Source organism: Canis lupus, chromosome 30 (genome assembly GCF_011100685.1).
Source record: "Canis lupus familiaris isolate Mischka breed German Shepherd chromosome 30, alternate assembly UU_Cfam_GSD_1.0, whole genome shotgun sequence".
NCBI lineage: Eukaryota > Metazoa > Chordata > Mammalia > Carnivora > Canidae > Canis > Canis lupus.
The window spans coordinates 660,822-687,311 of record NC_049251.1 but is presented as its reverse complement, the minus strand read 5'-3'; the positions used below and the strand labels follow the sequence as shown (position 1 = coordinate 687,311).

General features: G+C 37.5%; 1 protein-coding gene and 1 long non-coding RNA gene across 2 annotated transcripts; one reads left to right on the top strand and one right to left on the bottom strand.

Moving 5' to 3' along the window:
* Positions 1–1,285: 1,285 nt before the first annotated feature.
* Positions 1,286–2,317, bottom strand: LOC119877736 (olfactory receptor 4K5-like). Its single transcript, XM_038579869.1, has one exon. It carries the CDS (start codon positions 2,315–2,317, stop codon positions 1,346–1,348), a length of 972 nt encoding a protein of 323 aa, XP_038435797.1. The 3' UTR covers positions 1,286–1,345.
* Positions 2,318–9,582: 7,265 nt separating this feature from the next.
* LOC119877735 lies at positions 9,583–17,484 on the top strand. The gene is made up of 4 exons (XR_005381331.1): positions 9,583–9,687; positions 9,869–9,999; positions 15,911–15,980; positions 17,377–17,484. It is a non-coding gene; the product is annotated as an uncharacterized LOC119877735 (long non-coding RNA).
* Positions 17,485–26,490: the final 9,006 nt, after the last annotated feature.

The window sequence follows — 26,490 nt, the reverse complement described above, 5'->3', positions numbered from 1 at the left end:
GTATAGAGTCAGGAAACATCGGAAAGATCTCTTATTTGTGCCCCTGTTTTACATCTAGTCTGCGAAGTCTCCTTTCTCACTATTGATGGTATTATATCCTAAAATTAGAAAGAAGTGTGTATATATTCTTGGAAGAGGTAACTGATGTATTTAAATTTAGACATCAGTATAAATTACTGTTATGCTTTGCTTAATGGAAAGTAAACTTTGAGAGTAGAAAAGAGCAAAGAATATCAGGTCTCAGAAGAACCAGAATGCTATGGAGAGAGTAAAGATTGAGGGATGGGAGAAGGGGAAATTCCCAAGGTTTTTTCAATATTTTACTTAATGATGCTTTATTATGTTTGGGTTCAGAAAAGGTGAGATGGAATTGGGAAGATAAGAAGGCAAACAACAAAAAGTAAATTTAGTGTTTTTATCCTTGGCATAAAGGAGAGAGTAATGTTTATGTCTGTTTAATTGCCTTTTATGAATTGAGGAGTTTGGGGGTAAAAGACCTAAAAACTTTGATCAATATTAATAAATCCCCTAGTCATCCCTAGAAATCAGGGTAGAGCTCCAGAGGTATTTCAGTGTCCAGGTTACAGTTGAGTTGTATGTTTATCATTGATTCATTGTCACTAAGAACTCCATGTTTGGTCCCAATGCAAAGACTTGCATAGCTTCTTATAGAACGGGCTAAAGAGTCTGTGTTTTCAGAGTAAACTGATCACAGAAAGATCATTAAGTGAAAGATTTAAAATGCAAGCTCCTGATTATGTATAATTCATTTTAAAGCATTGTTAGTTATTAGGAAACAATATGGGATAGGCATAATGTTGGGGGAGGGATTTCATAATCTAAGAATCTCCACTTAGGTATACACACTTAAATCAGTGGAATGGCTATTTTCTGGGTGGGTAAATTCAGTTTCACATTCCTAAGTATTATTTATCTATCTAGATTCTTCAGGCATATAAATGAGGAAACTCATAAGACCAGGAAAAATACTTAAATTCATGCTCACCAAAGAATCAGGTACTCATTTTTTCCCTATCATATTCCTATTTACCAGCAACTAAGGCCATATTTACCTGCAACTAAGGCAGTGAAAGCATTTATACTATCCACATATCGTCATTCTACATTTTATTTCCAAAACCAGTAATCATGATACATTTTTCCGTATTTTTTTACATTTTGCTTTTGCTTAGATGATACCTGGAAAGGGCCTAGTTAATATCCATCAGATATTCTCTATTTCATCTTCTTCATCACTTCCATCATAGTTGAGATATGGCACAAGAATACATTGAAAATATTTATAGACAGAGTATTGATTTGAGGAATTTGAAGGGATTGTGTATTAATAAAGAGAACTCCTCACTGCTAGTGGAATTTCAGAAATTTTCTTGGGCCTCAGGTAATAGGTCATAATATTCCTCATGGCAGCCTTCATATCCCTGTTCCTTAGTGTATAGATAATGGGGTTTAGAATGGGAGTGAACACAGTGTAAAATATGGCAAGAAGTTTATCCACAGGGTAAGTGGTAAAGGGCCACACATAGATGAAAATGCAAGGTCCAAAGAACAAAATTACTACAGTGATATGGGCAGCCAGTGTAGAAAATGCCTTGGCCATTGCAGCGGAAGACTTAAACCAGACAGTGACAAGAATAATGATGTCAGAGCCAACTAAGAGAGAGAAAGTGCTTACGGAGAGAATACCACTATTGACTACAATGAGTATTTCAATGATGTAAGAGTCCAGGCAGGCAAGTTTGGTCACTCGAGGAAGATCACAAAAAAAGCTGTCTACTACATTAGGTCCACAAAAAGGTAGGGTCACGGTAAACGATAACTGACTTAATGTGTGCACCAAGCCCACAGCCCAGGAGACTATTACCAGGACAGTGCACGTCCTTTGACTCATGATGACTACATAGTGTAGAGGTTTGCATATGGCTACATATCTATCATAGGCCATGGAGACAAGTAGTACCATCTCTCCTCCAGTAAAAAGGTGAATGAAGAATATCTGAGCTATGCAGCCATTGAAGGAAATGGTCTTCTGTTCACTCAGGAAATCTACAATCATCTTAGGGGTAGCAAAAGAAGCCTGACAGATGTCCACAAAGGAGAGATTTCCTAGGAGGAAGTACATGGGGGAGTGCAGACTGTTATCAGAAGTTACTGTGATGATTATGAGAAGGTTTCCCAGCACAATGATGACATATAACACAGAGAAAAAAACAAAAAAGAAAAGCTGGAGCTCCTGAGAACTGGAGAGTCCCAGCAATACAAATTCAGACACCACTGAAGAATTGACCTTATCCATGGATCCAGGCTGTAAACAGGCTCTGCAACAATCCTAAGGGAGGAGAAATAGGAAGGGATCAGAATTCTGAATCACACAGACTTTTAATGCAAAAGATTCTAAGATCCCAGATGTAATATGCATTTGCTGAATAAAAAATTGTCAAGAGATCATGATAATATATCTGGAGAGAAGGAAGGAGCTTAGGACAATGTTTAAATAACACTGAAATTTTTTGTCTTCTCATTAGAACCCCTTGAGTTTTGGATAGTCTTAATAATCTGTCACACAATAGTAAACAGGCTTATCTATGAACTTATTCATGATCACAAGACAGGAAGAGTCACTCAAAGCCAGCTCTGTGGGCTCTGTAGATTGGCAAAAATAATTTGCATATATTGTTTTTGTGGTCATCTTCCATAATTAACTGTAGTAAATCCTTAAGTATAACATTATCTTTAACTCTTCAAGAGGTATTTGTGGCTTAGTGTTTATTGTGTGATGTAAAGTCACACTGATTGTTTGACTGTAGACCGTTTTTTTTGAGCTTTGATTCTACATGTCAAAAAAGATAGGAGGGTAAAAATGCCTACTTTATGGAAGGTTTTGAAGTTTAAAAATGGTAGTTTATGACTTTCTTGTATCAAAATAATTATAATACAATAGATGTTCTTAATATGTTAATACCCCCATAATAACAAATTTTTACCTTACTGCTATTGTAGGAATCATAAAGAATTGAGACAATTCCTACTAAGAGATACTGGTATATATTATCCAGGTCTATAGTTAAACAACTCAGTTTTGTCAGTGACTCATCATGTAATTTCTTAAAATGCATATTATAACTTTACCTTAATTATCTAAAACTAATTTCTACTCAATTATTTAGAAGCAGTACCTAAATTTTCTTATGCATTTTCTTTGCAGATCAAACTTAGGCTGAGGCCAGAGAATTGTTAAGAGAATAGATCCTACAAATTCTAATTGTAAGGAGAATTTTTTCCTTTTATTTTTATTGTGTCTGTATAAGATGGTGGGTATTAACTAAATCTATTGTAATAATTATTCCAAAATATATGTAAATCAAACCATCGTGCTGTATACCTTAAACTTATACAGTGATGTGTATCAGTTATTTCTCAATAAAACTGTGAAGAAATTAGATTTAGGCCAATTTATGCTTCCTTGTTTTACTATTATCAATGGCCTTATTAATACATCTTTATAACTGATGAAAGAATAGTTATTGTAGGGGTTTTTGCATAAAGAGATAAAAAATAATTGAGTTAAAATGTCTTATACTCCTAAAAATATTTTTTGGGGGAATCAGAATAATCCTAATAATCCTAAAAAGTAATCCTGCATCTCTTTTTTTTTTCCTATAAGGATGCAGCTCTGCTATATAAATCTAATTTCATTGAACCAGAAAAACTTTCAAGAAGCTTTCTTAGGAAACCATATTCTGACAATTAATTTGACTATAGTTTTAGTAAGGAACCTGAATGTTATGTAATCTTAGTCCCATGTAAGGACACAAATATCTTTTACTGCCTGTTTATTTCATACATGAAACCAGTCTTCTTAAGTCCCTAGGATACACCCTCAAGTCTTTTTTTTCACCAGCTTTATTGAATTATAGTTGACAAAAGTTGCATACATGTGATATTTTGACATACATATACAGTGTGTTGTGACTATGACAATCAAGCTAACATATCTATTACCTCAAATAGTTTCCTTCCTTCCTTCCTTCCTTCCTTCCTTCCTTCCTTCCTTCCTTCCTTCCTTCCTTCCTTCCTTCTTTCCTTCCTGTGAGAACACCTAAGATCCACTCATAGTAAATTTCAAGTATATAATATAGTATTAGCTGAAGTCACCATGCTGCACACTAGATCTGCAGAATTTATTCATCTTGCATATCTGAAACTTTATATCCTTTGATCACCATAGCCATTCATTTAGATGGATGTTGGAGGGAAGCAGAATATACAAGCCCAAAATATATCACTTTGGCATATTGATTATTTTGAATTAAAGTTACTTGAGAAATAGCCAGTGCAAGAACAACTTTGACCCTCCTTTGTTTCCCTGAAAGCAGGAGATAAATGTCTCATGTGAAAGGTACCTTCCCTATACTACAAGGCTAGAAGGCATCCTTATCACCAATGTAGGGAGTTTAGGGCTGAGAAGTCCATATAAACAAATATTATTACTTCTTCACTGATTTAATATCTTAAGCCCAAACCTCATTGTATTGTCAATGCTTCACAAACTTACTATTTCTTTTTTAAAAGATATAAAACCAGGGCAGCTCCAGTGGCCCAGCGGTTTAGCACCGCCTTCAGCCCTGTGGTGTGATCCTGGAGACCTGGGATTGAGTCCCATGTCAGGCTTCCCGTGTCTCTGCCTCTCTCTGTCTCTGTGTCTGTCATGAATAAATAAATAAAATATTTTTTTAAAAAAGATATAAAACCTTCCTACTATGGCCACTTATTTGAGTCTCATATTTTTTATGGGACTTCCAGGCATACGAAATTAAATTCGCTTTTCTCCTATTAATCTGTCATATGCCAATTTAATTATTAGATCAGCTAAAGAACTTAGAAGGGAAGAAGGGAAAACTAAATATTTTCCACTCCTACAATGTAATTTACATGCCATACAGGGAAGCCCTCAAGTACAGAATCATTTCCTGTACTTGCTAGAATGTTCAGAAAACTACATTTAGTCCACATACACCTTTTGCAGACTCTGGAGTCAGAGCAAAAAATTAAGGTGATTCATAAAAATTAAGTGAATTCATTAACAATAATGAATCAGTATTTATAATACCATTAAGAACAATAATTGAGAAGATTCTGAAATATACTGTAAATTATATTATTTCTTTATCTTATGTGTGATTCTTTCTGTTTTCCCCACCTCATTTTTTTTTTAGATTTTATTTTTTCATGAGAGACACAGAGAGAGGCAGAGACACAGGCAGAGGGAGAAGCAGGCTCCCTGCAGGGAGCGTGATATGGGACTCTATCCTGGGACCCTGGGGTCACGCCCTGAGCTGAAGGCAGACCCTCAACCACTGAGCTACCCAGGTAGCTTTCCCCATTTCTAAAATAAAGTTGTTCTTCCTCAGATTTATGGATTTGTCATGTAAAATGAACCCTACTTAATGAAAATGTTTATTGTATAGATGTAATGTATATAAATTAACAAATGAAGTAGATTTTTTAGTGAGTGATAAATAATAACTTTAAAATCTGAAAAATAATGGAAAAGAAAGCTTGGACTTGTTGAAACCCTGCTAGGCAGCATCAATTGAATTAGATGTTTGTGTTTTTGTTATATCAAGCGATCTGTACAATAGACCTAAAGGGAAATCATTATTTTCCAGAGCTACAGAGGAGAAAACCAAGGATCAGATAAATTTAGTAATCCCCAAGCAATTTATGTAAATTAATTAAATTTTCCCATAATATTACATGGTAAACACAATCCCATTTTGCAGTAAGAAATCAGAATAACAGAGATGATAAATAACTTACCTAGAGTTTTGTACCTGGAAAGTCAATGAACTAGAAATTGAACCCAGACCTTTGACTTCAGGGCTAGCTCTCTGAGTCTACATTCTACAGGTTTATATCTGAATGATGTGAAACCCATACCATTTGTACTGTGCTGTAATTGAACAGTTCCTCAGTATATGTTCTTGGTTCTCATCTTTCTGCCAACTATGAAATACTGGTTCTTCAGGCAGCCCCGGTGGCCCAGCGGTTTGGCATTGCCTTTGGCCTGGGATGTGATCCTGGAGAACCGGGATTGAGTCCCATGTCAGACTCCCAGCATGGAGCCTGTTTCTCTCCCTCTCCCTCTGCCTGTGTCTGTGCCTCTCCCTCTCTCTCATGAATAAATAAATTAAAAAAAATACTGGTTCTTCACTTAGCCAGGTTCCTCAACCTGGGCACTACTGACATTTGTGGTTGGATAATTCTTTGGTTCTGAAGCAGTCTTGTGCACTGTAAGATGTTCAGTAGTATCCTTGGCCTTGCCCACTAGATGCCAATGGCATTTACCTCCCCGTTGTGATGATCAAGACATATCTAAGACATTGCAAAGTATCAGGGAAGGCAGGGTCACCTTGAGTGAGACTCTCTGACTTAAGCCATCTTTAGCTGGCATTTTTAGTTTCAGCCACTGTCTTTTAATCTTTGCATTTGCTGACAAAGAACTCTGACTCATCCGAGAAATAAGAAAAAAAGATTTCCTAATTCTTCTGCCTTTAGCTGCTTTTCTGACTATTGAGACCTTACCACCCTCAATTATTCCTTTTGATGCCACAATAAGGAAAACTTTTTTATTTATAAATTTATTTTTTATTGGTGTTCAATTTGCCAACCTGTAGAATAACCACCCAGTGTTCATCCCATCAAGTGCTCCCCTCAGTGCCCGTCAACCAGTCACCCCCAGCCCCCGCCCACCTCCCCTTCCACCACCCCTAGTTCGTTTCTGAGAGTTAGGAGTCTCTCGTGTTCTGTCTCCCTTTCTGATATTTCCCACTCATTTTTCTCCTTTCCCCTTTATTTCCTTTCACTATTTTTTATATTCCCCAAATGAATGAGATCATATAATGTTTATCCTTCTCCAATTCACTTGTTTCACTCAGCATAATACCCTCCAGTTCCATCCACGTTGAAGCAAATGGTGGGTATTTGTTGTTTCTAATGGCTGAGTAATATTCCATGTATACAAAGGAAAATTTTTTAAATCAAATGTTTTGAAAGACCTGGTTATGATAGCTAATTTTGTTTTAAGTGAGGCAACTCCTGGTATTCCTCTTGAAATTTTTATATTATATATTTTAATTAATACTATTAATTTATTATTTGCTTAATTTATATTATTATTCCTTCATCCATGCACTGCTCCTTATGAATAGATTTCCATTGAGGACCTAGCATAGCTTTCCAGATTTAGTCCTTCCCCTTCTGCATACGTTGTACTTGTTCCCTTTTACTTTATGTTCTTTTTATAATAGATTTTATCTATTTATTCATGAGAGACACAGAGAGAGAGAGAGAGAGAGAGAGAGAGAGGCAGAGACAAAGGCAGAGGGAGAAGCAGGCTTCATACAGGGAGCCTGGTCTCCAGGATCACGCCCTGGGCTGAAGGCGACGCTAAACCGCTGAGCCACCCGGGCTGCCCGAAACTTTATGTTCTTTTCTTTTCTTTCTTTTTTTTTTTTTTAAAGACACATTTATTCAGCGTCATGATCAGACTATTACATTTAGCAATCAACAGCATGGGTACAAAAAAAATCTACATTAAAACCCTTTGTTGGAATGCTTTATACTTTCCACAGAACAGAAACTAAAATAACCTGTTATACAATTAGTCACAAATACAGTCCTTGAGTTTTTTGCCCATACACATGAGTATTGTCTAAAACACGTCTTCTTTGTGGCAGCTAGGCCCTGCCACCACTGTGCTTGGCTGAGTTCACAAATCTGTTGTAGCCTGTAGTTTCCCTGTCACTTCTCTGGCTCTCCTCTCCTGCTAAGCTTTGTTTCCTGGCAGTAATTAAAACCTTCTGCCACTGCTATAGCTGCTGCTGCTGCTGCTGGAACCGCCATAGCCACCTTGGTTTCATGGTTTGGCAAAATCTTGGCCTCCACCACCATAGGGGCCTCCCTAGGAGCCTCTGCCTCCAAAATTTCCTCCTTTCATGGATCCAAAATTTGAGGATTGATTGTTGTAATTGCCAAAATTGTTATAGCTTCCGCCACCTCCAAAGTTGCTTCCATCATTACCAAATCCGTGATAGCCATCCCCACTGCCACCGTATCCACCACCACCTCGACTGCCACCAAAGCCACCTCGACCACTGAAGTTCCCTCCAGGACCAAAGTTGTCATTCCCACCAAAACCACCTCCACGACCACTTTATGTTCTTATTCGTCTCTTTGTTCCCTCTCTTCCTTGGCATTCTATTCACCACTGTGTGATGACCACTGATTTTGCAGTACCATTTCTCACTATACTTAGTAATCTAAACATGTTTCTGACTATTGCATAGCCGTCTCAGACCATAGCTCACAATTTCTCTCCTCAGGTCAGCTATTTCCTCTTTAAACTTTTCTTCACTATGTAACTGTCACTATTATTCTCCAGGTTGTGAAGTTTTACTTTTTCCTGGATCTCATTCTCCCACTTGTAACATCTCACCACTCCTCAAAGTAGAAAAGCTAGTAAAACTTAAAGTCCTTAGCATGACAGCCAAGCATATAATATGGTCTGGGTTTACTTATACCCCTTACTACTCTCTAGACAAAACCAGACTATTCAACATTTACTAAGGTGGGGGACAGTTTCTGTTCATTTTCTGATACCCTTCACAGATAACCTTTGAAGGTTTGAAAGCCTTCCTTGAGGCATAAGTTGAAATTTCTCTTCTTGTTAATGTCATATCACTTTGCTTATATGTAGATTATGTGCTTTCCCAAAGTAAGAGTTTTTGTATAGACATTCTTCCCCTGCCATATTCGGTGCTCCTTGTATTCTCATGCTCCTTTTGTATCTTTCACAGGATTTGGTATATAGATGTGATTGGAATATTTTTCATATATGTATTTTAGTATTAACTGAAATATATATCACTTTATATCTATCATTTATTTGAGCTTTCACCTTATAATCTAACGGAGACTTTCCCAGTGAATGACTGAACTCAGCAAACCGTAGGCCATGTACATAAACTTAATTTCTATATGGAACAAGAATATTTTATCTCATTAGTAATATAAGCTCATACTTAAGTCATTAAAACCAGTGCAATAATCAAGCCAACAAATGCAAAGGGGACAAAATAAACCTTTTGAATCATAGCATTAGAGAAAATTGATTATTTGTTGTATTAAAAGTAAACCACATTTTGTTTACCAACTTTTTACAAAGTGATATAAGTGAGATACATAAAAGGGAAGAAAATTTCACTCTAGTTCTATTAAGTTAGATTCTATCTGGTCTACTTCAAATGCAGAGTAAGTAAAATAAATCATTAATGAAAAGATATACAACTATACACCTATGACCTGATTTTGGTATTTAACCTCCCATGATTTTTTGGGTTAGCTTTACTGCATAGGCATATGTCCACAAAGAATTATATGGCCTTGATTTACATGTTTATTTGGTTGCTTTAGGTGATAGGTGAGACTGTCATAATGGATTTTTTTAGGTACAGACTCTGTCATAATCTCCAAAGGTAACTCCAGCTTCATACATAATTTCTCACAAATTCTTTTAATCATGCTGAGATGCACGAACATCCTCACCTTGATTCACTTCCTCTGACTTCTAATACATTTTTCTCTCATTTATAGATCTTCTCTAAGGTACAAGCTTCATAACTTAATATGTAACTGGACACAGTCTATTTCTGATGTTACCTTTTTCAGATATAGCCTACCTGATATAATGCATGTCAGAGATGTAAATTGAATTCTTCAGTTTTTCTGTTGTGGGATTAGTCTCTGTTGAGTACTGGTATTTATAGATGCCTTTTTCTTTTGTCAGATTGGAGTAGTACTATGGTTTCATCTAATTGATCAATTGAAGTTTGGAGAGCTAGTAATAGATGGCCAACTTTCATTTACCAATGGGGATTATTATTAATACCTTCAACTACATATTCCCAATGGAAAAAAGTAAGTAATATCCCACATTGTTGACAGTTACAAAAAGGATCCACAGGAGAAAAAGGCAGGGTCATTCAACCCTTGTGTAGAGTAAAATATCTTCTGTGAATTCTGTACAATTGAACCAGCTACTCTAGGGGAAATGTGTGCTAAAATACATTATTCTTGCCTCAGTGAAAAATATTTTGGCTTTAATGGAAGGACATGCTGTGTCCTTGCTACCTGAACATGTGATAGGTATGGAGAAAAGGGTAACTAATTGGAACTCAGAGGACATGGATCCTTGTTCTCAGTTCTGTCAAGAACTAAGAATAAGTTATGGGACAAACTTAACTCTCTGATTCTCAGTTTACCCTTGTATAAAATTATTTTAAATATTTCAAGTATACTGAAAATAAAGATAACTATGAATTTAATATCTTTATGTTCAACTTTGTGAAATTTTAATGTTTTACCATATTTCCATTATTTTTATTAGGAATAAAACATTGTGAAAAGTATTAGGATATACTACCCCAAAATATGCCACTTTGGCATATGAATTGTTTTGTGCTGAAGGCAACTGAGAAGAAACAGATATAAGAAAAGCTCTCTACCTTCCACCTATTTGCCTAAAAGCCGGACATAAATTTGTAAAGGCGTTCCCCTGTCCCTCTCTACCAGGAAGGCAGAAGTTAATCATCACAGACTACCCTAGATCATGTTCAGTCCAGAGAGGGCACCAAAGGAATCTGTATAACAAAACTGACTAAAAGGCTAGTAGGATTATCTTTTACTCGTTCCTCCATATATTCTCCTTTCCAAAATTTGCTGTCCTCGGAGCTCAGAGACATTTCCTTTGTCTTGTCACTTCTTTAAAATGTCTAGTTCTAACCTGAGGGTTGTTAGAGGGAAGTGGATGGGGGATGGACTAAATGGGTGATGCATGTTAAGGAGGGCTCTTGTCAACCAGAAAAACTGTGGAACAAAACAACAAAATCAGGAGTTGGTTCTTTGAAAAATTAATAAGATAGGTAAATCATTAGCCAGCCTTATTAAAAAGAAGAGAGAAAAAACTCGAATTAATAAATTCATTAATGAGAAAGGAGAGATCACTACTAACACCAAGGAAATACAAACGATTTTAAAAACATATTATGACCAGGTATACACCAATAAATTAGGCAATCTAGAAGAAATGGACACATTATTGGAAAACCACAAACTACCAAAACTGGAACTGGAAGAAATAGAAAACCTGAACAGGCCAATAATCAGGGAGGAAATTGAAGCAGTCATCCAAAACCTCCCAAGACACAGAAGTCCAGGGCCAGATGGATTCCCAGGGGAATTCTATCAAACGTTTAAAGAAGAAACCATACCTATCCTACTAAAGCTGTTTGGAAAGATAGAAAGAGATGGAGTACTTCCAAACTCATTCTATGAGGCCAGCATCACCTTCATTCCAAAACCAGACAAAGACCCCACCAAAAAGGAGAATTATAGACCAATATCCCTGATGAACATGGATGCAAAAATTCTCAACAAGACACTAGCCAATAGGATACAACAATACATTAAGATTATTCACCCTGACAAAGTAGGATTTATCCCCGGGATTCAAGCCTGGTTAAACACTTGTAAAACAATCAATGTGATTGATCACATTAACAAGAGAAAAAACAAGAACCATATGATCCTCTCATTAGAGGCAGAGAAAGCATTTGACAAAATACAGCATCCATTCCTGATCAAAACTCTTCAGAGTGTAGGGATAGAGGGAACATTCCTCAACATGTTAAAAGCCAACTACGAAAAGCCCACAGCAAATAATCATTCTCAATGGGGAAACACTGGGAGCCTTTCCCCTGAGATCAGGAACAAGACAGGGATGTCCACTCTCACCACTGCTATTCAACATAGTACTAGAAGTTCTAGCCTCAGCAATCAGACAACAAAAAGACATTAAAGGCATTCAAATTGGCAAAGAAGAAGTCAAACTCTCTCTCTTCACTGATGACATGATGCTGTACATAGAAAACTCAAAAGACTCCACCCAAGATTGCTAGAACTCATACAGCAATTTGGCAGTGCAACAGGATACAAAATCAATGCCCAGAAATCAGTGGCATTTCTATACACTAACAATGAGACTGAAGAAAGACAAATTAAGGAGTCAATCCCATTTACAATTGCACCCAAAAGCATAAGATACCTAGGAATAAACCTAAACAAAGAGGTAAAGGATCTATACCCTAAAAACTGTAGAACACTTCTGAAAGAAATTGAGGAAGACACAAAGAGATGGAAAAATATTCCATGCTCATGGAGTGGAAGAATTAATATTGTGAAAATGTCAGTATTACCCAGAGCAATGTACACATTTAATGCGATTCCTATCAAAATACCATGGACTTTCTTCAGAGAGTTAGAACAAATTATTTTAAGATTCGTGTGGAATCAGAAAAGACCCCAAATAGCCAGGGGATTATTAAAAAGAAATCCATAGCTGGGTGCATCACAATGCCAGATTTCAGGTTGTACTACAAAGCTGTACTATCAAGACAGTTTGGTACTGGCACAAAAACAGATACATAGATCAATGGAACAGAATAGAGAATCCAGAAGGGGACCCTCAACTTTATGATCAACTAATATGGACAAAGCAGGAAAGACTATCCACTGGAAGAAAGACAGTCTCTTCAATAAATGGTGCTGGGAAAATTGGACATCCACATGCAGAAGAATGAAACTAGACCACTCTCTTGCACCATACACAAAGATAAATTCAAAATGGATGAAAGATCTAAATGTGAGACAAGATTCCATCAAAATCCTAGAGGAGAACACAGGCAACACCCTTTTTGAACTTGGCCACAGCAACTTCTTACAAGATACATCCATGAAGACAAGAGAAACAAAAGCAAAAATGGTCTATTGGGACTTCATCAAGATAAGAAGCTTTTGCACAGCAAAACTAAAAGACAACCTACAGAATGGGAGAAGATATTTGCAAATGACGTATCAGATAGAGGGCTAGTTTCCAAGATCTATAAATAACTTATGAAACTCAACAGCAAAGAAACAAACAATCCAATCATGAAATGAGCAAAAGACATGAACAGAATTCTCACAGAGGAAGACATAGACATGGCCAACATGCATATGAGAAAATGCTCTGCATCACTTGCCATCAGCGAAATACAAATCAAAACCACATTGAGATACCACCTCACAACAGTGAGAATGGGGAAAATTAACAAGACAGGAACCACAAATGTTGGAGGGGATGTGGAGAAAGGGGAACCCTCTTGCACTGTTGATGGGAATGTGAACTGGTGCAGCCACTCTGGAAAACTCTGTGGAGGTTCCTCAAAGAGTTAAAAATAGATCTGCCTGATGACCCAGCAATTGCAGTGCTGGGGATTTACCCCAAAGATACAGATGCAGTGAAAGGCGGGGACCCCCCCCCTCCCGCCATGTTTATAGCAGCGATGTGGACAATAGCCAAACTGTGGAAGGAGCCTCGGTGTCCATCAAAGACGAATGGATAAAGAAGATGTGGTCTATGTATACAATGGAATATTACTCAGCCATTAGAAATGACAAATACCCACCATTTGCTTCGCTATGGATGGAACCTGAGGGTATTATGCTGAGTGAAGTAAGTCAATCGGAGAAGGACAAACATTATATGGTCTCCTTAATTTGGGGAATATAAAAAATAGTGAAAGGGAATAAAGGGAAAAGGAGAAAAAATGAGTGGGAAATATCAGAAAGGGAGACAGAATACGAGAGAATCCTAACTCTCGGAAACGAACTAGGGGTGGTGGAAGTGGAGTTGGGCGGGGGGTGGGGGTGACTGGGTGATGAGCACTGAGGGGGGCACTTGATGGGATGAGCGCTGGGTGTTATGGTATATGTTGGCAAGTTGTACACCAATAAAAAATAAATTTATTTTTTAAAAAAAGGAGGGCTCTTGTGTTGAGCACTGGATGTCATATGTAGGTGATGAATCACTGAATTCTACTTCTGAAAACAATATTACACTATATGTTAACTAACTGGAATTTAAATAAACATTTGACAAAAAATAAAATTTATAGTTCTTTTAAAATGCTATTTTAGGCCAAGTTCTAACCATCTCTTTGAGTTACTCATTTCTGAGTGCTTCCCCATGTATGTGCAATGCACATGTTAATAACCCCTGCATCTTTTTCTCTTGTTTATCTTTCTTTTGTTAGTTTAATGTACAGGGCCCTAGCTAGTAAACCTAGGATGGGTAGACAGAAAAATTATTTTTTTCCCTCTCTTACAGTTGGTACTTGGAGCATTTTATACAGCAGCACAAACCAGTTTTCCAGAGTTAACCTGAGTCTGATATTTAACATTCCCATGACTTTTTAAATAATTTTTTGTAATTTTATTCACTCTTTATAATTTTTAACTATAATATAATTTATCCACAAAGACATACGTAGTCTAGATTTGCATGTTTATTCAACTCTTTTGCAACTTGCTGTTTTCCAGTAAATAATTTGTTTGGGACAGTTATCAGTAGTCCCACATATAGTTTTAGTTCATTTTAATGCTGTAGTTATAAGATATAAAGTATACAAATCTTCAACATTATTAGATATTTCCAAATACCCTACAAAATGGTTTTACACGTTTGCACTTAGGTTTTTTTTACCTGTATATTGTTTCTCAGCTCTGAATTCACCCTTTATTATATGTTTGTGATGAACAGAATTCCTTTAAGTATTTCTCCTTCTCAGGAGAGAAGTTATTAAATAACATAGAGAGATATTAAATAATGTAATAATAAAGCTATTAACCTCTCTCAGAGGAGGGACCTAGAGGCACATTGTAAGATGAAGAGACTCTCCTACCAGTTCAGGCATGGGCTAGGGCCAGTTGTGTGTATGTGAGGACATCCAGTGGACATCCCAGACACTAACCCAAAATGCAGTCCCTCTCTGACTTTACAGACCCCATTCTGGTGATAACCTTTCCACAGCACTCTCTACACAGAAAGTAGGGCTGCCCACTCTGAAAGGTTTTTGCCCACACCAGAACCTAGAGTTCTTGCACACATAACCTACCCATTGCTGATTACCTGTTTCCCTGCCTGCACAAGGAGTGGCCTAACATAGCCCAGCAGTTCAAGACCACCTCTCATCTGACCAAACCAGTGAATTTCCTTACTAAGCTGTGAGAGAAACCACACTTTCTCCAATGAGTTTAAGCCCTTTTAAGATTGTTCTTATTTGGGCACACAAAAAAATCTATTGATTTTTACCAGTGAGGCACATGTTCACAGGTGTATTGTGATTATTGGCTTTTCCATGGTTATTAATGATTTCTAACTTGTTTCACAAATCATATTTAGTTTTCTTTTGTGAAATGCCTATTTTTTTTATTTTTTTATTTTTTTATTTTTTTTATTTTTTATTTTTAATTTTTTATTGGTGTTCAATTTACTAACATACAGAATAACCCCCAGTGCCCGTCACCCATTCACTCCCACCCCCCGCCCTCCTCCCCTTCTGCCACCCCTAGTTCGTTTCCCAGAGTTAGCAGTCTTTACGTTCTGTCTCCCTTTCTGATATTTCCCACACATTTCTTCTCCCTTCCCTTATATTCCCTTTCACTATTATTTATATTCCCCAAATGAATGAGAACATATAATGTTTGTCCTTCTCCGACTGACTTACTTCACTCAGCATAATACCCTCCAGTTCCATCCACGTTGAAGCAAATGGTGGGTATTTGTCATTTCTAATAGCTGAGTAATATTCCATTGTATACATAAACCACATCTTCTTTATCCATTCATCTTTCGTTGGACACCGAGGCTCCTTCCACAGTTTGGCTATTGTGGAAATGCCTATTTTTAACAGTGGTAAAGAGTATCAATAGTGGTCTTTCTCTTTCACAGAACCCAGATGAACTTGGTTCAGCCAGAAGTATGCCCATCAACAGGACATGAACTAGATAACACGTCTAAGGTAGTTATGCAATGTCTTTCTCCCACATGCTCCTTAGATCTAGCTAATCGTGTTTCAGTTATCCTGTAGAATTAACAAATTTTCTTCCTTGTTATTTTTACTGAAATCTTTGATGGTGATTGTGGAATTTTCCGTTTTCCTTTGTAATTCTTCCCTTTATACATTTTCAGGCACTGTCGTTAGGTTTATACAAGTTTATGAGCATAATCTAACCCTAGAGAAATTTTTCTTTAACAATATACTTTTACCTAAATATATCCCAATAATACTTTCTACATTAAAATGCCTTTTGATTGACATTAGTGTTTTTCCGATATATATTTTTTCCCTTTTTTTTTTTCAGGTTTCTATTGCCATACAGTTTAGAGTGGATTAAAAAAAGAAAAGCCTATTTTCACAAATAAAAGCGAGTAAATTAAGACTCAACTCTCTCTCCTCTCTTACTCTCTTTGTCTCTTTCCTACTTGTACTTATTTGCATTATCATGTTTTTACTATGTTTCTTTTCTTTTTCATTCTTGCTTTCTATTAAATGGATTGAGTTTTGTCTCACTTTTGTTTCCTTTACTAGTTTGAAAAATCATATATTTTATTTTTACTTCAGTGGCTGCCCTCACAATTTCAACATACATAACAAGTTAAAATTAATATCTTTATCCCCTTCCCTTAAGGTAAGAAGAATTACTTTCTATCTCTTTAAGAGTAGAGTGATCACATTTCAGTTCACTGATTGATTCCTTTGTCTCTCCCATTCTGCTGGTGAGCTCATCCATTGACTTAGGGTTGTTGTTGTTGTTGTTTTTTCATTTACATTTGATAATCGGTAATAATCAATTATATTTGATTTATTTTTTAAATTTACATTCGGTTCTTTTTTGTATCTTCTATTTATTTGGTAAGACTTTCTATTCTGTTCTTTGCTGAGATGTCCAGTTTTTTTTTAATTTTTATTTATTTATGATAGTCACACACAGAGAGAGAGAGAGAGGCAGAGACACAGGCAGAGGGAGAAGCAGGCTCCATGTACCGGGAGCCCAACGTGGGATTCGATCCCGGGTCTCCAGGATCGCGCCCTGGGCCAAAGTCAGGCGCTAAACCGCTGCGCCACCCAGGGATCCCAGATGTCCAGTTTTTTAACATTTCTTTTAAACCGTTTCATTATTGCTCATTGAATCATTTTTAGGATAGTGTCTTTAAAATCTGGATAATTTTAACACCATATCACCTTAATGTTGGCATCAATTGATTTTCTTTTATCATTCAAGTTGAAATTTTCTACTTTGTATGATTAATGATTTTTTATTGAAATCTCAACATTATGTGTATTATATTTTAAGACTCTGAACTTCTTTTAAACTTTCTGTTTTAGTTGGCTTACTTTTACATTTTTCTGACAGGTGGAGACAGAGGAACACCACTTTATTACTGCCAGGCAGATATAGAAGTCCTGTTTCCCAACTCTGTTTCCATCAGACCCAAAGGGAGGTGCTTGTTGCTGCTGGGAGGTAAGGAGAGTTCTGGCCCCTTACTAGGCCTCCATTGATTTCCCTGGCTGGAAGGGGTAGGATTGCCTTTCCTATTGTCACTGCTAGTCACTCACACCATGGGAGGAGGTGCTGATTCCAATCTGATAAAAATGAAAGTTCAGTTTCCATACTTGGCCTTCTCTGACATCTCAGTGTGCAGGGGTGCTGGGGTAGCTTGTTACATCTTGGCTGCCAGTAGGAGCCTAGGCTACTCATTTGTCCTTTCTTGGTGTAGGTTAGATGGGACCAAAGATTCTTTTGTGGTGTTTGGCTGAAGTAGAGAAGTTGTATAAAATATTTTATCTTTCTAGGCAGCTCCTATCTGGTTGTTTGGCTAGAATGAACAGGCTGTTGTTGGGGTCTTTTTTGGTCTATTCTCACTAGTGTTCCAGTGTTATTGGCATCTTCTGTTATGTCATGTAATTTCTTGGGTCCCTAGGCAGTCTACTTTCTTCTCTCCAACTTTCAGAGGGCTATAGTGTTTGCTTTATATATAAATCAATTTAAATCGGTCAATGACTATAATTAGCAGAAAGACTATGGAAAAGTATGTCTATTTTTTTTCCCAGGATAAGAAGTCACTGGCTTTTCTTTTATGATGCAACATTTTCTCCTTTTATATTTGTTTTTTATGGTTAGCATTTTGAATATATTTGCTTCATAATGTGTATCCAATAGATTTATTGCTGATTTGGGAGGAGAGTGGGAAGTTAGTCTGCTATTTGCTCTGCTGACTGCTGTTTATGGAGGGTAGGCTCCTTGTGTGTTTGTGTATTTGCCATAAACTCAATTTCAGCTGAACTTGTATCTATACTCCTTGTGGTCAGTTTTAAGGATGCAACCATTCAAAAAGGTTTTGGTCTTTGCTTTTTCAAATGACCCCCACATTTCAATGACCTATGTATGGTGTTCCAATAGCTAATGTTGATTTTTTTGTTGTTGTTAAAGCTCTTCTGACTATGCAGAGTATAAATGCACACTGCAAACTCATATGTGGACAATCCTATGATCATAATTCCCAAGAGGAATCAATTTTTCTATTCATAGGCTAGGACAGTGAGGATATTTTGGTCTTTTCTATGTTCCAATGTACCCTCTTCTGTATACTTTCACTAAGGGTCCCAGATAAAAAAAGATCCAATTCTACCTCACACTCTTGCAAGACAAAATTTCCCCATAATGGCCAAAGTACTGCCTATTATTCTCATGACTTGCAATCACTTTCCATCAATTTTCCTCTCTCAAAGCTCCCACTGTTTCAGATGCCCTGAGGTCATTTATTTATTTTAAAGAATGCATCTAGAATTCATAAGTATTTTTGTAAGAGTTTCACAATTACCTAAATTTCAATATTGTCAGTAGTAGAAGTATGATCTTATTTTTCTCATCTACAGATATTTTGTGAGATTCAAATTAGATAATATGTAAAGGTACCACTTACAGATCACACTGTAATTATTGAATATGTTTGGCTTTATCATTGTCATCATTACCATCATTTGACACAATACTATATTAGTTTTTTTTTTAATTCTGTTTCACAAAGGAATCAACAGAGCTTTCTGGAATGGTAAAGTCAGAAAGGGGAAAAGTGAGTCAAAAATTGTTTAAAAATCCTATTCCATAGTACCATTTCTTCTGCACATTTTGTTTCAAAAGCATAACTTTCCTTTGGGGTATTTTTTATTGATATTGTAGAATTTTATTGTATATAAATTACACCTCAATAAAGTTGACACAAAGTTAAAATATAAAACTCTAAAACTAGTGCAATGATTTTCACATCCCATATATTCCCCAAAGAAATCAAGTGTTCTTTCTTTAATGATCATTCTCTTTTTCAAAATATTTTATTATTTGCTTCAATAGATTATAAACTTATTTTTGGATCTACCACTGAATCCAATATTATTAGTTACATAGAATGTACTCTCCAAGTACTTGATTTGTTGATGCAGTTACTTTGTGGAGAAATTCAGACTTGCGAAGCACTGTAGTATAATATTTAAAGCATTTCTTACTAGAGAAATGAGGAGTTCAAATCATTGCTTTGCAACTTGGCTGTGTGGGTTTGGGCCAATTTCTTGTTCTATGTATGCTTATGTTTTGTTCTTATGTAAAAGAGGGAAAAAACTAGTAATTTTTTCATAAGCTTATTGTAAGAATTAAAAGTGATAATGCTTGTAAATAATTGTCATAGAGAAAACAGTAAAGGCAAAAAGCACTGGACAGAATAAAATTTAACCTTTCAAGAGAGCTTATTCAGTGTCTAATTTTTGCATGTAAAGTGGACTTATTCCTCAATAAAAATATAATCACCATCCCCAAACAGGACTGCATAATTATCTAGACAATCTTTGATGCTGGAAACAATTGCTGATATACTTTCTTTCTATCATATCCTAACTTATTACCTATTTTTTTTCCTTTAATTTCTTTACTTGTTTGCACTTATCCTCTGTGATATTTATTATTACTTTTTAGATCTGGGATTTTAAGACAAGTCCTCAAGAAGCCATTTCTTTTATTTCTATTACTTTGTTTACAATTGAAGTGAATTGGTTGCTGACTTGTTTAATGGATAGACCACTTTCCAGGTGATTATTCTTTAAAAATGATAAGTAATTCATAAAAATAACTAAGTAGACCATTAAATACTGGCAAGCATTATTAATAAATTTTAGAGTGATAACAGACTAAAAAATAAATCAGAATTTTCTCACTATAAGGCATATAAGTAGTCATTCACTACAAGTCTCTCATTACTTGTTAAGGAAGCAGAGACCCAAAGGGATGGAATGACTTGCCTAAGGACATACAGAACTCCTAATTAAATCCATTTTAATCCAGTGGCTTTCTATCAAAACCAGTTGGTATCTATATAAATATGATTACTTACTTTAGGAAATCTTTACTTCTAGAAAATTTTACTGAACATAGCATTTATTTAGCCTCAGAATTAGTAGAATACACTTATCAACTCACATTGAATCTCATAAAGAGTCAGATATGATATAATTTCCCCAATAGTGCCATGATTCCTCTGCTCTCGCCTTTCTCATTGATCAATATCAAAATATTCCTGCCTCTTCTTACATCAGGCTGCTTTATTCTTCATCTGACAAGATAAATGAGAATATTTGAGTTTATATCTGATTGAAGCTCATTTCTATTATTTGACCTATCTTGAAGTCTCTTTCTAAAGCAATCTTTAGAGCTCTCAGTTCCTTTGATTGGTTTGGTTCAGTGGTCAACAAACCATGGCCTGTGGGTAAAATCCAGCTCACCACTTATTTTTGTAAATAAAGTCTCATTGAAACACAGCCATGCCTATTTATTTATGAATTGTTCATGGTTGCATTCACAACAATGGCAGAGTTGTATATTTGTGATAGAGACATAAGACTCACAAAACAAAAAATATTTACCCTCTGGTCCTTTAGAGAAAAATTTTGTAGAGTTCCCTGGTCTAGATTAGTATCAACTTTTGTTTGTTTGTTTTTTTTTCTTTTTTTTTTTCCACTGAGGTTAATTTATTTTTATTTTTTATTGGAGTTCAATTTGCCAACTGATAGCATAACACCCAGTGCTCATCCCGCCAAGTGACTCCTCAGTGCCCATCACCCAGTCACCTCAACCCACTGCTCACCTTCCCTACCACTACCCCTTCTTCATTTCTCAGAGTTATGTGTTTCTCATGTTTTGTCACTCTCACTGATATTTCCACTCATTTTCTCTCCTTTCCCTTTATTCCCTTTCACTAATTTTTATATTACCCAAATGAAAGAGCCCATACAAATTTTGTCCTATTTCCGATTGACATATTACACTCAGCATTAACACTCTCCAGGTCCATCCACGTTGAAGTAAATGGTGGGTATTTGTCATTTCTAATGGCTCAGTAATATTCCACTGTAAACATAAACCACATCTTCTTTATCCATTCATCTTTCAATTCTTCCAAAGATTGGCTATTGTGGATATTGCTGCTAGAAACATCGAGGTGCAGGTGTTCCAGCATTTCACTGCATCTGAATCTTTGGGGTAAATCCCCAGCAGTGCAATTGCTGGGTCATAGGGAAGATCTATTTTTAACTCTTTGAGGAATCTCCACGCAGTTTTCCAGAGTGGCTGAACCAGTTCACGTTCCCACCAACAGTGCAACAGGGTTCCCTTTCTCCACATCCTCTCCAACATTTGTTGTTTCCTGCCTTGTTAATTTTCCACATTCTCACTGGTGTGAGGTGGTATCTCATTGTGGTTTTGATTTGTATTTCCCTGGTTGACAGTGATGTGGAGCATTTTCTCATCTGCGTGTTGGCCATGTGTATTCTTCTTTGGTCAAATTTCTGTTCATGGGATTTGCCCATTTCATGATTGGACTGTCTGTTTCTTTGCTGTTGAGTTTCATAAGTTCTTTATAGATCTTGAATACTAGCCCGTTATCTGATAGGTCATTTGCAAATATCTTCTCCCATTCTGTAGATTGTCTTTTAGTTTTATTGACTGCTTCTTTTGCTGTGAAAAAAACTTCTTATCTTGATGAAGTCCTAATAGTTCATTTTTGCTTTTGTTTCTCTTGCCTTCATGGGTGGTTCTTCCAAGAAGTTGCTGAGGCCAAGTCATAAAAGAGTGTTGCCTGTGTTTTCCTCTAAGATTTTGATGGAATCTTGTCTCACATTTAGATCTTTCATCCATTTTGATTTGATCTAAGTGTACGGTGTAAGAGAATGGTCGAATTTCATTCTTTTGTATGAGGATGTCCAATTTTCCCAGCACCATTTATTGAAGAGGCTGTCTTTCTTCCAGTGGATAGTCTTTCCTCCTTTGTCGAATATTTGTTGACCATAAAGTTGAGGGTCCACTTCTGAATTGATCTATGTGTCTGTTTTTTGCCAGTACCAAACTGTCTTGATGACCACAATTTGTAGTACAACCTGAAATCTGGCATTGTGATGCCCCCAGCTGTGGTTTTCTTTTTTATTATTCCCCTGGCTACTCAGGGTCTTTTCTGATTCCACACAAATCTTAAGATGATTTGTTCCAATTCTCTGAAAAAGTAGACGTTATTTTAATAGGAATTGCATTAAATGTGTACATTGCCCTGGGTAATATTGACATTTTCACAATATTAATTCTTCCACTCCATGAGCATGGAATATTTTTCCATCTCTTTGTGTCTTCCTCAATTTCTTTCAGAAGTGTTCTGTAGTTTTTAGGGTATAGATCCTTTACCTCTTTGTTTAGGTTTATTCCTAGGTATCTTATGCTTTTGAGTGCAATTGTAAATGGGATTGACTCTTTAATTTCTCTTTCTTCAGTCTTATTGTTACTGTATGGAAATGCCACAGATATCTGGGCATTGACATTGTATCCTTCCACACTGCCAAATTGCTGTATGAGTTCTAGCAATCTTGGGGTGGAGGCTTTTGGGTTTTCTATGTAGAGTATCATGTCATCAGCGAAGAGGGAGAGTTTGACTTCTTCTAAGCCAATTCGAATGCCTTTAATGTCTTTTGTTGTCTGATTGCTGAGGCTAGGACTTCCAGTACTATGTTGAATAGCAGTGGTGAGAGTGGACATCCCATCTTGTTCCTGATCTTAGGGGAAAGGCTCCCAGTGCATCCCCATTGAGAATGATATTTGCTGCGGGCTTTTCGTAGATGGCTTTTAAGATGTGGAGGAATGTTACCTCTATCCCTACATTCTGAAGACTTTTGATCAGGAATGGATGCTGTATTTTGTCAAATGCTTTCTCTGCATCTAATGAGAGGATCCTATGGTCCTTGTTTTTTCTCTTGCTGATATGATGAATCACATTGATTGTTTTACGAGTGTTGAACCAGACTTGAGTCCCAGGAATAAATCGTACTTGGTCATGGTGAATAATTTTCTTAATGTGCTGTTGGATCCTATTGGCTAGTATCTTGTTGAGAATTTTTGCATCCATGTTCATCAGGGTTATAAGTCTGTAATTCTCCTTTTTGGTGGGGTCTTTGTCTGGTTTTGGAATGAAGGTGATGCTGGCCTCATAGAACGAATCTGGAAGTACTCCATCTCTTTCTATCTTTCCAAACAGCTTTAGTAGGATAGGTATGGTTTCTTCTTTAAACGTTTGATAGAATTCCCCTGGGAAGCCATCTGACCCTGGACTTTTGTGTCTTGGGAGGTTTTGGATGACTGCTTCAATTTCCTCTCTGGTTGTTGGCCTGTTCAGGTTTTCTATTTCTTCCTGTTCCAGTTTTGGTAGTTTGTGGCTTTCCAGAAATGCGTCCATTTCTTCCAGATTGCCTAATTTATTGGCGTATGGCTGTTCATAATAGGTTTTTAAAATCGTTTGTATTTCCTTGGTGTTGGTAGTGATCTCTCCTTTCTCATTCATGATTTTATTAATTTGAGTCTTCTCTCTCTTCTTTTTAATAAGGCTGGCTAATGGTTTATCTATCTTATTAATTCTGTCAAAGAACCAACTACTGGTTCTGTTGATATCTTCCACAGTTCTTCTGGACTCGATTTCGGTGAGTTCTGCTCGAATCTTTATTAACTCTCTTCTTCTGCTGGGTGTAGGATGTATTTGCTGTTTTTTCTCTAGCTCCTTTAAGTGTAAGGTTAGCTTTTGTATTTGAGTTCTTCCCAGTTTTTGAATGGATGCTTCTATTGCGATGTATTTCCCCCTTAGGACTGCTTTTGCTGCATCCCAAAGATTTTGAATGGTTGTATCTTCATTCTCATTAGTTTCCATGAATCTTTTTAATTCTTCCTTAATTTCCTGGTTGACTCTTTCATCTTTTAGAAAGATGGTCCTTAACCTCCACGTGTTTGAAGTCCTTCCAAACTTCTTGTTGTGATTTAGTTCTAGTTTCAAGGCATTATGGTCTGAGAATATGCAGGGGATGATTGCAATCTTTTGGTATCAGTTCAGACCTGATTTGTGACCCCGTATGTGGTCTATTCTGGAGAAAGTTCTATGTGCACTTGACAAGAATGTGTATTCAGTTGAGTTTGGATGTAAAGTTCCGTAGATATCCGTGAAATCCATCTGGTCCAGTGTATCATTTAAAGCTCTCGTTTCTTTGGAGATGTTGTGTTTAGAAGACCTATCGAGTGTAGAAAGCGCTAGATTGAAGTCACCAAGTATAAGTGTATTATTATCTAAGTATGTCTTAACTTTGGTTATTAATTGATTGATATATTTGGCAGTTCCCACATTTGGGGCATATTTATTGAGGATTGTTAAGTCCTCTCGTTGGATAGATCCTTTAAGTATGATATAGTGTCCCTCTTCATCTCTCACTACAGTCTTCGGGGTAAATTTTAGTTTATCTGATATAAGGATGGCTACCCCTGCTTTCTTTTGAGGACCATTTGAATGGAAGATGGTTCTCCAACCTTTTATTTTCAGGCTTTAGGTCCTTCTGTCTAAAATGAGTCTCTTGTAGACAGCAAATAGATGGGTCCTGCTTTTTTTATCCAGTCTGACACCCTGAGCCTTTTGATGGGGTCATTAAGCCCGTTCACATTCAGAGTTACTATTGAAAGATATGAGTTTAGTGTCATCATGATATCTATTCAGTCCTTGTTTTTGTGGATTGTTGCACTGAACTTCTTCTTAAAGGGGAATTTTAAGAGTTCCCCTTAAAATTTTTTGCAGAGCTGGTTTGGAGGTCACATATTCTTTCAGTTCCTGCCTGTCTTGGAAGCTCTGTATCTCTCCTTCCATTTTGAATGAGAGCCTTGCTGGATAAAGTATTCTTGGTTGCATGTTCGTCTCATTTAGGACCCTGAATATCCTGCCAGCCCTTTCTGGCCTGCCAGGTCTCTGTGGAGAGGTCTGCTCTTACCCTAATACTCCTCCCCATAAAATGAGGGATTTCTTGTCTCTTGCTGCTTTAAGGATCTTCTCTTTATCTTTGGAATTTGCAAGCTTCACTATTAAATGTCGAGGTGTTGAACGGTTTTGCTCAGTGCAGAGTGGCCAAAAACAAGTTGTATTGGGAAAAGGAGAAAAAGAGAGGAGAGAAAGAAGGAAAGAAAAGAGAAAAAGAAAAAAGAAAAAGAGAAGAAAAAGAGAAAGAAAAAGAAAGAAAGGAAAAAAAAGGATGGGGGAAGCAAACAGAAATCAAAAAGAAAAAAAAACACACGGGGGAGTATCTTCTGATTTTGTATACTTTAAGTCCCTTGACTTCCCCTGGAACTTGTCCGTCTAGCTGGTCTTCTGGGGGAGGGGCCTGTTGTGCTGATTTTCAGGTGTTAGCACTTGGGGGAGCTGCTCAACCCCCTGCCTGGTGCAGGGCTCAGTGGGGGTTGTTCACCCAGTGAGGCCCCAGGAGGAACCGCAGTGGAGGGGCTATGTCTGGAGCCCTGGAGTCAGCTCCCGCAGTAACTCCGGAGCTCTCCGTCTGTAGGGCCTGGAGGCTCCAGGGCGGGTCGCTGATCTGCTCAGCTGGGGCAGGAGCGTCCTCGCTGTCCTGGGCCCTCCTGGCCTCTGCCTGTCCCGGGGGAGGCTGGATCCTGGGCTGTGTCCTGGTGCCTCGTGCTCCGGTGCCTGCGCTGTTGGATTCGTGCTCCAGCCCCGCAGCCCCCTCTGCGGAGCCGCCCCCGAGCCCCCCGAGCTGCTCCGGGTCCCACCGTGCGCGCTGCAGCCCTTAGGGAGCTCGGCGCATCTCCCGGGGCGCAGGTGTCTGTTAGTGTCCCCGGGAGCCCGAGGGCATCCCCGCCCTCCTGGGTCCTGCTCCACCTCCCCGCGAGCCCCTTTCCCCCGGGAAGGTCGGTGCAGCTCCTGCGTCTCCGGGACGGGGCTCTCCTGTCCTGGGGACACTCGCCCCGGCCTCAGCCCGGCTCCTCGCGGGCCCCTCCCCCTTGGAGGCCTTTTGTGTCTTTATTTCTTTTTCCCCGTCTTCCTACCTTGATAGAAGCGCGAACTCTTCTCACGCCGCACGAATTCGCCTGAGCTTAAAGAGGGGGACCATCGGAAACGCTACAGTG

Excerpts from the sequence above, each read along its gene's own strand:
- LOC119877736 (XM_038579869.1), bottom strand. The coding sequence starts at position 2,317 with ATGGATAAGGTCAATTCTTCAGTGGTGTCTGAATTTGTATTGCTGGGA.